Source organism: Typopeltis vanoorti, chromosome 10, assembly GCF_054136105.1.
Source record: "Typopeltis vanoorti isolate ZY-2024b chromosome 10, IOZ_Tvanoo_1.0, whole genome shotgun sequence".
NCBI lineage: Eukaryota > Metazoa > Arthropoda > Arachnida > Uropygi > Thelyphonidae > Typopeltis > Typopeltis vanoorti.
Genome location: NC_143558.1, coordinates 67,000,792 through 67,015,238, shown reverse-complemented (window position 1 = coordinate 67,015,238; position 14,447 = coordinate 67,000,792). Strand labels below are relative to the sequence as shown.

The following is a 14,447-nucleotide window of genomic DNA, read 5'->3' as shown; positions in this document are numbered from 1 at the left end:
TTTTCCTCTATGTTTAATAACTTCTGCTGTTATACCATCCAATCCAGGTAATTTATCATTCTTTTTGGGTTTTTATTGTAGTTGCCCAATTGAAAGAATGATGGTACATTGTGCCCTTCGATTGAGTTGCAAGTCAGTTAGAATTGAAGGAAGTACAGGAACATGGTTTAATGTTAAATCTGGTGTCAGATAAGGATGTGCATCATAATCTCTGTTATTCATTATCTATATGGATCGCATTATCAAGGAAAGTGGTATTAAACCTGATATCAGAATTGGTATTAACATCTGAGAACTGAGATTAACATCTCTGCTCTTTGCTTTATGCAGATGATGTTATACTTCTAAATAAATGTGTTACAAGTCTGCAAGATTTTCTTACTAAATTGAATAACTGTTGCAATAGATATGGTATGAAGGTCTGCAATAACAAGACAAAGACAATGAAAATAGGCAGAAGCATTGAAAATATCAACTGCATTGTGAATGGAGAACCTATAGAACAGGTAAAACATTTCAGCTACTTAGGCACGATTTTTAATGAAGATGGTAAATTAAATATGGAAATAGACAACAGAATCAACAAAGCTGTTATGATAGGAAGTCAACTGAATATGTTTATATGGAATAAGAGAAAAATTATTTAAATCACTAAATTAGCTGTATACAAGACAGTGTTCAAACCAATTTTAACTTATGAATCTGAAAGCTGGGTCAGAAGTAGAACACTTGACCGAAGATTTGAGACCACAGATATGAGAGAGTCCTGAGAAAGATTAGGGGCATGAACAGATGGCATCAATGGCAATATCATATTGAAAATGAGGATATTAGGAAAGAACTTGACATTATCAGCATCCAGGAATGCATAGCAGAGCTAACCTCAGGTGGTATGGTCACTTAAACAGAATGGGCAAGGAAAGATTAGCAAAACAAGTGTTCTCTGCCAGGTTGGCAGGAAAAAGACCCAAAGGAAGACCAAGATATAGGTGGATTGATACGGTAAAAAGCACCTTAGAAGATAGAAATATAAGATCTCATAATGTTGCAGTTTTGATGGGTAACAGATTGATTTGGAGGAAAATTGTAGATAGGAAGTTAGTAATGATGTAAGTTTTTCATGTAGTACTATCATTCCTGTATACCCCTTGAGGGTACACGTCAGGAATTTGATGATTTCACTTGAAAATGCTTCTACAAATAAGAATGAAAATCCACTTCCTTACTTAAATTAATGAAAAATTTACCAAAAGATATATTGGAATCTCAGTGCAAATAATTATGGGATAAAAATGAAATAAGGATATGTAATTTTGTGTACAATTTTTTAGCTGGGTTAAGACTTTATAGCTAGGATAATATAAGTATGATCAAAATTTTTGGAATTTTGCTTTGTAGCGTATTTTTTATTGTGTCATAAATAGTTGTTCTGTATGCTCAAGCATTTTGAATAAAAATTACATATGATTCATTTAATGTTTTATTGCTTAGAATTTCCAAAATTGTTCCAATTTTAACTTGGACATCCTGAACTCAAAAAATACAGTGGATGAGATCACCTTTGAAGATCAACCTGGTTCCAGACATGCTTTCAGTTTATAATAATTTACCTAGTCTCAACTGCTTGATACTAGGTCAAGCATTTGAAGCTAATACAGTTACAAGCACTTATAGATAGTCAGTACAAGGGAAGCTATGCAGCCTTGATTGTCACCACCACTACCACCACCTTTGCAAGGATAGCACAAGCTTCAGAAACATTCCACATGAGTTGACACCAGAATGCCAGTCTCAGTATCATGTTGATGTCCACAGATTGTTTACTTTTTGAAGTAAATTTGTTATCAGTGATGAAAAGTGGATCTACTCAGTAATCTGAACAATCACTGTTTCAACCTAGATGGAACAGCACTTTGGGCTCAGAAAGAGGTTAGTTGAAGAGGTCATAATGCACAGTTGCTGGAAGTTTGAGGATAGCCTGCTTTGAACTGGTTCTGGAAGGATACTAAGTCTGTTTTCAACACCTAGAGATGCATACCTGCTGTTCTGTATAAACACTACCTAGACTGATTAAATGAATGTAGGTATTTCTCCAATAAGACCAAGATCAGACTGCATACAGCAGTTTGGATGCAAGAAAAACTCAGGGAGCAAAAGATGAAGCTTTTTCTTCACCCAATATATGGTTTGAACTATCTATCATCACTTATTTTACTTGATAATTCATGTTTTGCTTAGATGGTGCCTCACCATCATTGATTAGTTAGATCTGAATGTTGAAAACTATCCCTAACAGAGCATATGTTCATTATGTACTGTAGAGGAATCAGCCTGCTTATGAAGGAATCAATCAAAGCTATAGAACATAATGAATAACAATGTTTTTTAGTTTGTGATTTAGGAAGTGTTAAATCAAAAAGATCATAATTCCAAAAACTTGTGATGATAATTTTATTTATTAATGATATTAAGTTGACAAATTTCATACATTGTAAAAATTTTTTTTTATCTAGTCAGTAATAGAAGAGCTTCAGAAAGTGGCATATCTTTGTAAACTTTTTAATGATCAGGCTCAGAAACTGGCTAAGAGATATCCTGATATGAATGATGAAATAAACAGGCGTCTGAATCTTTTGAATAATAAGTGGGAAGCTGTAGAACAGTCTGTTAATCCACATAAACCTCAGCCTACTAAAGATGGTGTGTTCCATGGTAAGTAAAGAAAATGCTTATTGGGAAAGATTGATTTGACTTCCAAGTTTGACAAATAAAATGGCTGCAATATTTGTCAATTTGCAATTTATTGTGAGGTTTTTGCATAAAAGTACACACCTTTGCAAACTGACTTTGCTTTAAAGCAGGTATATTTCTCTGTTGAATGATTTCCACTTATTATTATGTAACACCTCTAGGGAGTCCAAAGACTCATCGAGGGAGGGCGTCTACTTTACACTTCTCCAGTTAGATATTCAATTCAACACTATGCCCAAAATCTATGGGCATAGATTTTTTTTTTTAAGGTGGGAGATGAATTTCATCACATAATGTGAAACCATTTCTCTGTTTACTGGAGGTCTGAAGTGGCTTGAAAAATCCCATCTTTGGTGTCTAGACCAAGGTTTCTGAATTATGTAAAGAAAATTAATTTAAAAAAAATACAAAAAAATGTAAAATTAAAAACATAAAAGAAGCAAAAAGCCCGAATCCAACTATGATATTAATGGTTTATAACCTTTTGTCAGTACGAGTTCCATAAACAGACATAAGAGTTGGTAACTATCATTATAATTACGTTTTTAATATATCTAACCATTAACAGTTTGTGTCTAAAATGGTGACTGTTCAACTGCAACTATAAATGCAACATATGCATATTTACTTGACAACAAATAAAAATATATTAATGTTAAACATTTTTTCTTTACTCATTTCAACATGTTCAATGTATTTTATTTTATTTTTTTTTTTTTTTTGCAAATGCTGAGTTAAAACAAGGTATGTGTCTTGCATGACTAATTTACTTTTTTTTTAACAAGTAACAACATACAGCAGAATTGCAGTTTTTTTTTTGTGATTTCTCAGAATTATTTAAGCTTAAACATAATTAACTATTTAAACTAACTCATGGCTGTCAGGATTCGGCACATTTCAAGTTCTCTACTCTTAGATCATGATTATCAAACTTTATTTTAAATTAAGCATGCATTTAGGACTAAAGAACTATTAAAGCTGATTAGCTGAAGGGATAGTGACTGCACTTCAACTTGTGTACTGTAGGTTTCATTTCCATAGAAGATTTTTGTAAGTGGTAGTAGAAGATTTTCATTGCTTGTTGACATCATTTGCATTTACTAATATTCTCCACACCTTGAAATCATTCATCCTTTTAAAGAACCCAGATGCAGTTCAAAAAAGTACCCAACCATAGATAGGTGGATAACTTCACTTAATGTTTGCATTGATTGACTAATGAAAACCAACTGCTTAACATGCAGTTCGTCATGAGTAGTGTTGTGGAAGATTCAAAAATGCATGATTTTTTTTCCCCTCAATTTTTTTTTTAATTTTATAACTACAAAATAAAATGTGGACAACTAGTGTGGGTAAGCGTAAAGTTATGCACTGGCATGAAGATTTCTTACTATTATTATTATTATTCAGGCCTCCATGAAGTCAAAAGACTCATCGTGGGAGGTCCTTCCTAAGAACATAAAGTCTGTCAAGACTCATCGAGGGGAGGTCCCACCTAAGAAACACAAAGTCTATCATACCACTCCTTAAACTCATTGACCGTTCTCGTTCCCACCACTCCATCAGGCAATGCATTCCATGGTTCAACCACCCTCCACACAAAGAAACCACTCCTTACACTCTTGCTCACAGTTTCCTTTCATAACTTCCAGGGATGGCCTCTTGTCATCACTCCTTTCCACTGTTCAACCAAGCGAAAGAACTCCCCAGTGTCAAACCTGTAACCACCTCTCAACAGTTTAAAAGTCTCAATCATATCACCTCTCCTTCTTCTATCCACCAAACTCTGCAGTCCACATCTCCTCAGCCGATCCTCATAACTATGCTTGTGCAGTCCTGAAACCATCTGTCATCCGTCTTTGTATCCTTTCCACAGTTAATTTATCCCCTTCAAATCCTGGGGACCAAATCTGAGAACAATAGTCCAAGTGTGGTCTGATTAGAGACTTATACAACGGATTGATAACCCTCTTATCTCTGCAGGTCAGTGTCCTTCTCATAATTGCAGCAATCCTCTGTGTTACCTTCACCACCTTTGCAATATGTCCCCTAAACTTCATGTTTCTATCAATCATCAACCCCAGATCTCTTGTCTCCCCTACTTCCTCCAGTATAACTCCTCCCATAGAGTATGCAGCATCCCATCGATGTTTCCCAAACCTCAAGACCTTACATTTTGCTGCATTAAACCGATACTCCCATTCATTTGCCCATCTATCTAGCTTATTTAAATCCTCCTGCAGGGCTACCACATCTGCACTATTACTAATAATCCTTCCCAGCTTCGCATCATCCGCAAGCAACTGAATATCCCCTTGCAATCCACTGGCAATGTCATTGATATAAAGGTTAAACAATATAGGTCCTAGTACTGAGCCCTGTGGGACCCCACTTGTAACCCTCTGCCTCCTTGAAACTGCTCCACCATACACGACTCTCTGATACCTATCAGACAGCCAATCCTGAATCCAGTTGACCAATCTGACATCCAGACCCATGTGCTGCAACTTAAATATCAGCTTATCATGTGGCACCCTGTCAATTGCCTTCGCTAAGTCTAAGAAAATTGCAGTATATGCCTTTCCCTCATCTAATGTTCTTGTAACTTTATTATAAAAGGCTAGCATATTGCTAAAACAAGAACGCCCTTTCACAAATCCATGTTGACTCTCACAGATAACATTACCCTCATCTGCCCAATGCTGTACAAGATCTTAACAACTACTGATGACACAGAGACTGGCCTATAATTAGACACTTCCGGTCTGTTACCACCCTTATGCAATGGCACTATCTTACCTTCCTTCCATTCCCTGGGCACCTTTGCCGAAGCCAGACTTTCATTGAAAAGCCAGGTTAAAGGCACTGTCAGTTCCCTAGCACATTCTCTCAAAACTCGTGGTGAAATACCATCCAGTCCCACAGCTTTACTGACATCCAGAGTACTCAGTATCTGAAACACACTCTCCTCCTGTACCTCTAAACCTCGAACCAGCCCTATCCCTCTAGCATTAAAACTGACTCCTCTAGGATGAAATACTCCAATAAAGTGTTCATTGAACAATTCCACTATGTCCTCTGCTCACTCTATTCCCATTTTTATCCCAAATATCATTCTTCCACAGTCATTTCTCCTCCTACTGGCCACATAGCTAAAAAAATTCCCTAGGATTTTCTTTGGATCTTAGGGCCAATCTCCTCTCATATTCCAGTTTCTCTTTCCTTACCACACTAGTCACTCTTCTGGCCTGTGTCTTATATTCTTCATGCATTTTTTCTTCACCTGTCTCCTTATATCTCTTCCATAGCCTCTTTTTCGCATGCAATTCCTGTTCAATATTGTTTGTCATCCACTTTACTCCAAATTGTGTCCTCTTCTTCACTCGTGGTATACAACTTACCATTGCTGCTAACAAATATTCTTTCACAATTTCCCATGCACTATTATATTGATGGGATAATGCTCCAAGAAACTAATCAAGCTAGGGATCTCGGAGATATGGTGGATAGGAAACAGACGTTCAAAGGTGACATTGCAAAAATTACAAATTCAATTCACAAGAAGAATTGGGATATTGTAACAAACATTGACTTGACACGTAAGGAAAAGGAAGTCATTTTCCTCTTTACAAGGCCTTGATATTACTGCAGCTACACTACTGTGTGTAGATTTGTCCTCTTGGATTCAGAGGGATAAAGAATTTGTGGAAAGGGTACAAAGAAGAGCAACAAAGATGATATCGGGATTATGGAATATAGATAATGAGGACGGATTGAGAGCATATGGAATGCAGACACTGGTAAACAGGAAAAGAGCGGTGATTTGATAGATCAAATTCTATAAACTTCTGAAAGGGTGAATAGGTTTGTTATATGGTGAATGATATTTTTTGTTATATGGAAGGTGGGAAGAGGTCAAGAAGGATTCTGTGGAAGTTAAGTTTGTGTATGATTAAGGTGTAGGGGGGGTGAGAGATAGGTTTTTCTCTCACAAAGCAATGAATGATTGGAACAGTTTGCCTCTTGAAGTAATGATTGCATCTAGGTGTGAATGAATTTAAGAGAAGGTATGACATTTCGTGTGGATGATGTATGGCCTCCCTTGATGAGTTATTGTTTCCCTGAAGGTCTAATAATAATAGTTTATCAATCAGAAACAGATTCATTTCAATTAGAAACAGATGAAGCTCCATCTGTTTCTAAGAGATGCAATACTACTAACAGAAGTGTCAAATTCTTTCATTTTATTTTGACACAGACGTCTGTCAGTGAGCATAGAACTATGAATATGACATAAGCCAAGATTCAAAAATTGATTATCACATAGATAGTAATATTCTTATATTTGCGGTTCTTAACAGATGTCTAATCATCAGTTGCTGAAGTAAATGGTTCGCTATGAAGTATATGCTGTGATGTCTAATTGATCACCTTGTTTGCTAATTTTGTCTGCATGTTCCATGGCAGTTTTTCTGATTGTGGTTTAAGATTTAGGAAATGTTTATTATTATTATTATTATTATGTGACACCTCCAAGGAGTCCAAGGACTCATCACAGGAAGACACTCTACTCAACTCAGCTACACACATCTCACCCTCTCCACTACTATTTAATTCTTCCACTACAACATTACTACCATTAATGCCATCTACTGCTTATACTACTAACATCCCATCATCATCATCAACAACAGTATTTTTGTACATAAATTGCATGTGTTCTGAAGGCCGATTTGTCTGTATGCAGGGAAAAAAAAAACCCGAGTTTCCAGGAGAAAAAACCCTGCTACCTCTTTATGAGATCAGCTAACTCACCTTCAATTGAAAAAGCCCATATAAGGATTCCTCTAGTCATGACAAGAATCGAACCCAGTTCTTTTCCATTCGAAGGGCACAATGTTCCACAATGTTTCTTCCAGTTGTGCTACGCTATATATTTATATTCTTTCTTGATTAATAACTTTTGCAGATCTTAAGATGTACAAAATTTACTGAAGGTAAACCCATCCTACACCATCATGTATACTACTAAAGTAGAAAAAATCAGGAATTGTTTTATACAAATATGAAGTGATTTTTGATTAAGAAAGAATCAAAATCACCCTTAACATTGATAATGTCAGTGGAAGGTGCTGTATTGTCAGTTTTTTCTTTCTCTCTTTTTAATAAGTTATATTTTCAATACCCTCATTTATCAAATAATCAGGTCACATGAAATATTTTATTCTTTCTTTGACTTTTCACTATTTGACACAATATGTAAACAGCTGATAACAATACTTATTGCTCTCTCTTAATCAGAACAAAGAATCACAGTAAATTTGTCTTTAATGTACATTATCAAAATTAACAGATCTGATTGATTTCATTCATCAGGGCACATATTTCTCTGTTATAATGGATCCCTTTGATGGCTTATAATGATTTTTGAAACTTTATTCTATAACGCAGTAGGCAGGGAAAAGTGCTACCATCGAAACCATATACCTAGTCTTGCCATAAATACTGTTTAAACTTCAGCACACCCTAGAGGTGCAGTGTCCACAGAATTGTGAGAGCCTGGTTCTGTTAGTGGCACTGTATGCAGCCAACATTAATCCAATGTGTATGGATTAACATGCAGTGGGGGAGATCATGAGAACCTATAATAGCACTTCACAAGATTGGAATGCAGCCATCTGTTATTTTCAACATGCTAAAAACACTCAGGATCAGTAGGATATCTGTGTATTGAACTATTAACTGTTATAACAATACAGAAGACTTATCTGACCACCAAAGACAGGTCAACCATACTGCATTAGGACGCAACAGCTTGTGAGAGAGCTGTGAAGGTACACCATCACCGTAATCCTATGAGAACACAGAAAGTGATGTTGCAAGAGATGAATGTTTCACAGAAAACAATGTGATGTGTACTAACTGATGACTTGGGGATGAAAGCCTGTCATCATTCTTCTGGACACTTCCTAACACCACAGTTTATGTGGCAGAGTGATAAAATCAAAAGCACTTCTCCAGTGGTATGCGAATAACAGACATATAGATATCCTCTTCGCAGAGGAAAAGATTTTCATGTTTTCATCTGTTTAATTGCCAAAATGATTGGGTATATGCCCCAGATGGGTCTACAGCACTTGGCATAGCACCAAGGATTTGCCTCCAACCACAAAACAGTGGTTGGAGGTAAATCTATCTGATTGGCCATCTGGAAGTCCTATTTTGAATCTGTTGTTCTTCAAGTTATAGTTAGAGCTTGAGAGAGAGAGAGAGTAGCCTGCAAGAAATAACACCCCAGCATCACCAGCCTGAAGGTGGATTTCAAGAAAGCATCGCCAGCATTCCCATTGGAGGTTGTGTGTACTGCTTTTGACATGTGGCCTCATAGACTTTGGGCATGCATGAAGGCAAAAGGGACATTTCGAACATTGAGTGCTGCTATATGCACATTATACATGTGGTTTGTATATGCTGAAAGGTGTAAGTGATTTACTGATAGATTACAGGTTTATGTGCTGTTCAATTTGTAACTGTATTTATGACTAGAATGTGTATATGTACAGGAGGACATTAGAAACCAATAATTGAGGAAAATTCTATATTTAGTTGGTATATTTAAACTAACCAATGATGAACAACATCTGTATATATCAGTAGATTAGTTCTGGAACAAAAATAATCCTGTATAGCAAAAAACATCTCCCACCACAGACACTGCACAGCTGTAAGCAAACCATCTTTATTGTAACATTAATACAGCATATATAGCCATGCACTCTATTTAGTGACAGAGTAATTACAATATTTAGCATAATTCGAGACATTTATCACCCAGTATAGTGAAAACATCATTTTCTCACGATCACAGCTTGCACAGGTCAGGGAAACGAGCCAGAAAAAGTAGTAGAAGTTTTATTATAGCATTGAATTAAGTACAATGTCATAACAAAGTATTGCAAAGTAATTGATAAGGGAAATTTACTCATTTATATATACAGGTATCCCTTGATTCACACGATTAATTAATCCCTCGATGTTACTGCATATACCAAAATTGCGTTAATCAAATATAATAATCAATGGTAAAAATTACAATTCGTCCATGATCGATTACTGTATTAATAATTCGTTTTATATGGTACTCTTTTAGGAAAGATAAAAAATGAATGGAAAGTAAATGTTAATAAATGCTTGTACCTACGTTACTATTGCAATTTTTTTATCAAAAAAAAAAGTTATCAGGAGTCATTTGAACAGTTTTAGGTTTTCTTATCAGCATAAATTCTACAATAACAAACAAAATGACTAGACCTTGACAAACAAGCATTCTTCGATTAACATCTGGATCCATATCCATTACTTGCTGTTTAAGCGATTCTAAATTGCGAAATATTCCATCCAGTTCTTTAATTGTTATCTCCTTTGGAACTTCATCTTCACATTCCATTTGTTGATGTCTTCATATGCGAGTTGTTCAATTTCAAGAAGATCATTGTCACTGAAGTCTTTTGAGTTTGAATCAAATAATTCTGTAACATCTTCTGCATCAATACCATCAAAGCCAGTCTTCACCAGTTGCAACGATTTTCTTCAGCCACATTGTTCACAGGATTTTGAAAACCACCTAAGTCATTAGCGCATTCTGGCAAAAGGTTTTTTCAAACAGCTCTCATGCAGCTAAAAGACACTTGCTCCCACAAGTCATGAATGTTTTCAATTGCATGTTTAATGTTAAAATTTTTCCAAAATTCTTGAAACATAATCGCATTTTCTCCCGTTGTTGTTTCTACTGCATTTGAGAATGTCTTTTTAAGAAAATAGGCTTTGAAAGTTGCAATGACGCCCATGTCCATGGGTTGTATCAATGATGTTGTATTTGGTGGAAAAAATAAAATTTTCACATCACACAGATCATTAATAGAATTTGGATGACCAGGTGCGTTATCTAAACACGAAGTTCTGCTGTATTTTTTAAATACACCAGAACAATTGGAGCTTGTAATATACCTCTTAATGGGAAGAATGACGTCATCTTCTTATGACTTTCTTTCTCTCGGCCAGGAAACACTCCTCGAGGCTTGCATGTTTTTGCGTGGTAAATTTAAAGGAGCGTTAATCAAAATTCTTGTCGCGTATATCAAGGGATTGTCGCAGTTAATTTTGCTGCATTAATCAAATCCCGCGTTAAGCAAGGGATACCTGTACTTCACTTAGTGCAAAAATAAACAGATTTGTGTGGTGCAAATTTTCAAAAGCAAATAGTTATATTATTAATATCATTACATCTAGGATTTCTGCATGATTCACAAATAATGTTTTTAGAAATAAAAGCTTACTAAATTGAAACTGGCATGCTGCATATTATTAACAATTTGAAAAAAATGTGCCCACCTGATCCTCAGCTCACATGGAACTCAGCTTAGCATGTTAACTTCATAATTTACTAGTGTATAAAGTTAAATTACATACAAAATATTTTGAAGTAATAATGCAAGCAGTCAAATGCTAACATAAGCATGTGGCTACACAGCCATCATTCCAGCTTTTTAAATTCTGTTGTCTGTTTCCATTTTTTATTTGCCATCCTTACTATAAATTGTGCATAAATAATTTAAATGTTTTATTTGCTGTATAGGTTCTCCATTGAGGATGCAAATGTTTTCAATGTTTCTGTCTATTTTTTTTGTCAAAAAGACATCCCCGGGGAATCCTATGGACTGTACTGGATTTATTTAGAGCAGTGTTTTCCAAAGCATACTGTCTGGAAATACACGAAAAGTTTTTAAGGGGAACACGGCACTTTTTAAATTTTAAGGACTTTTTTTTTCTATTTTGATATTTTTGTTAACAGTAAATGCATGTCTATTCTTTAATTAATGTTTTTTCAGTATCTAAAAATTCTAAATAAAGTTTTAAACAGAATGTGTTTCTTGACATGTATCGGCTGATCTCTGTTAGGGCCTTGTCTGATTGACAGCAGGATCAGATTTCAACAACATGGTTCAAAATGTTTGAATTTAAAATTTTAAATTCAAATAGTTCAACCCATAAGGCAGAACTCTCTGCTTAATTTTGGATCATTCATATTCTAAATCGTTACCTTCTCAGTGACTGTTTTGTCACCTTGCAAGCATGTATACATTTTTAATTGTGTTGTTTATATCACAAGTATGACTATTATCATGGATAATAGTCATACTTTTTAGTAGTCGTGATGCAAGTTATCAACAAATCTTGAAATGCAGTTTAATAAATGCATTTAAGAACTGCTGGCCTGGTTGGCTGAGTGGTTTTCGTATTCACTCTCCAGCCAAAAGGCTGCTGGTTCGAATCCTGTCATGGGCATGGATGTTTGTGATTGTCTGTGAAAATACTAGTAGTCGTGGTGGACAGTAGATGATGTTGGTGTAAATGATGTGGCTGGTGGATGAGGTTGAGTGGTGGAGACGGAGAGTTGTAGAGTAGGTATTCTCCCTTGATGAGTCTTGGACTCCCTGGAGGTATCAAGGATTTTAGACCTAGAGTGGCCTGTTCTGCCTTAGAAGTCATCGTTGAATCTCTTAAGAGGACATCCTGGTTTTCTTTTTCCTAGTAGTTTGTAATTTAATTAATTTGGTAATCTTTCTTTCAACGTGTTCCATCCATTTATGTTTATATTTTTTAAAATATTTTCTATTTCTGATTCCTTGTTTAATTCTTTCATAATTTCATTTCTTTTGTGATCGAATAGAGTATACTTTGCAGTTTTTCTCATAAACTTCATTTCAGCTGTTATTAATCTTTATCTTTTTGTTTTATTGTCCAGATTTTACTTCCATACAATAGGATTGGTAAGGCTAATGTATTGTATACTTTTAGTCTGTTTGTTTTTGAACTAGGTTAGGTTTAAATATAGAGTTAATTACACCTGTTATTTTTAAATATTTTGCAATTTTTAGGTTTATATCTTTTTCATTTTCATATGTAATCATACATCCTAGGTAGTTAAATGAATTAACTTGTTCTAAAGTCTTGTTATCTATTACTATTTTAGTTCTTACTGGATACTGTCCTTTAAATGTCATTGTTTTTGATTTTTCTGTTGATATTATCATTCCATAATCTTTGGCTATTTCATTAAATTTAAAATATCTTTCTGTAAGTTATCTTAGAATTTGTAATTATTTGGTCATAGTAGGAGAAAGTTTAATACCTTGATGGAAATTTTTATTCCATTTTATTATTATTTCATTTAGATAAATATTAAAAAGAGTTGCCGAAAGGAGACATTCCTTTTGGACTCCTTGGTTACATGATACATACATGATAGTTCATAATTTAATCTTATTTGTATTTGATTATTTTCATATATACTTTTGATAGCTTTTAGAATATTATTTGATATTTGTCTTTCTTTTAATATGTTAAATAAAATGTCTCTTTTAACTTTGTCAAATACTTTTTCAAAGTCAATAAATGTAATATATGTTTCTAAATTGTATTCTCTTTCTTTTCTCTATTATTAATTTTAGGCAAAATGCCAGGTCTATACATGATCGTCCTTTTCTAAGTCCATTCTATACTTCTAAAATAAAGTTTTCAGAATATTTTATTAATTTGTTATTTAAAATTCTACCATATATTTTGTAACAGAATACGTATACCTCTATCATTTTTAGGGTCATCTCTACTATCTTTTTTAAAGATAGGGATCACAATTGCTTTGCTCCATTCTATTGGTGGGTTACTTGTTGAATATTTAAAAGATTTTATTTAAAAATAATAGGAGTCTTTCTTTGAACCTTATTCCTGCATATTTATATAATTTTGAATCTAACTTATCTTCTCCAGGTGATTTTCCATTTCTTGTATAATAAATTTAGTTTAATCCTTTATCCAAGTGTGAGCAAACAAAGTTTGCGCCTGAAAGTATCTTCAGGACTGGGTTAAGGTGGTACACACCAGGGCAACTCGTTGCAAAGGTGGAGCAAGCTACCAACACTCCTATCCTAGTATCTCCTATAATGCAAAACACATCTCCTTGCGGATATGTCTATTGTTATGCATTAAGGGAAGGGCCACTACCCAGACCGGTTTCGACCTTTATTGAGGTCTCTTCAGTGGGAGCCAGGCCCAAGTCAAGATATCAGGCAGAAGCATTTGCAGGTCATCTCCACCTATAGGAATTGCCAATTGGTGTGCCACCCTTTTTTAATAAATTACTCTGGATTTAGAGAAAGATGTTGAAAGTTTATTTTCCACTTGGTTAGAGTATAATAAATTTAGTTTAATCCTTTATCCAAGTGTGAGCAAACAAAGTTTGCACCTGAAAGTATCTTCAGGACTGGGTTAAGGTGGTACACACCAGGGCAACTCGTTGCAAAGGTGGAGCAAGCTACCAACACTCCTATCCTAGTATCTCCTATAATGCAAAACACATCTCCTTGCGGATATGTCTATTGTTATGCATTAAGGGAAGGGCCACTACCCAGACCGGTTTCGACCTTTATTGAGGTCTCTTCAGTGGGAGCCAGGCCCAAGTCAAGATATCAGGCAGAAGCATTTGCAGGTCATCTCCACCTATAGGAATTGCCAATTGGTGTGCCACCCTTTTTTAATAAATTACTCTGGATTTAGAGAAAGATGTTGAAAGTTTATTTTCCACTTGGTTAGAGTATAATAAATTTAGTTTAATCCTTTATCCAAGTGTGAGCAAA

At 34.9% G+C, this 14,447-nt stretch overlaps 1 protein-coding gene across 3 annotated transcripts in view; it reads left to right on the top strand.

The window, feature by feature from the left end:
- The window catches only part of LOC150102479 (uncharacterized), a 547,971-nt gene that overhangs the window by 215,732 nt on the left and 317,792 nt on the right, over positions 1-14,447 (top strand). For all 3 annotated transcript variants that reach the window (XM_090399126.1, XM_090399124.1, XM_090399125.1), the window contains one exon: positions 2,514-2,712. In XM_090399126.1, the coding sequence (XP_090255252.1) occupies positions 2,514-2,712 (199 nt within the window). The remainder of the gene's footprint in view (positions 1-2,513; positions 2,713-14,447) is intronic.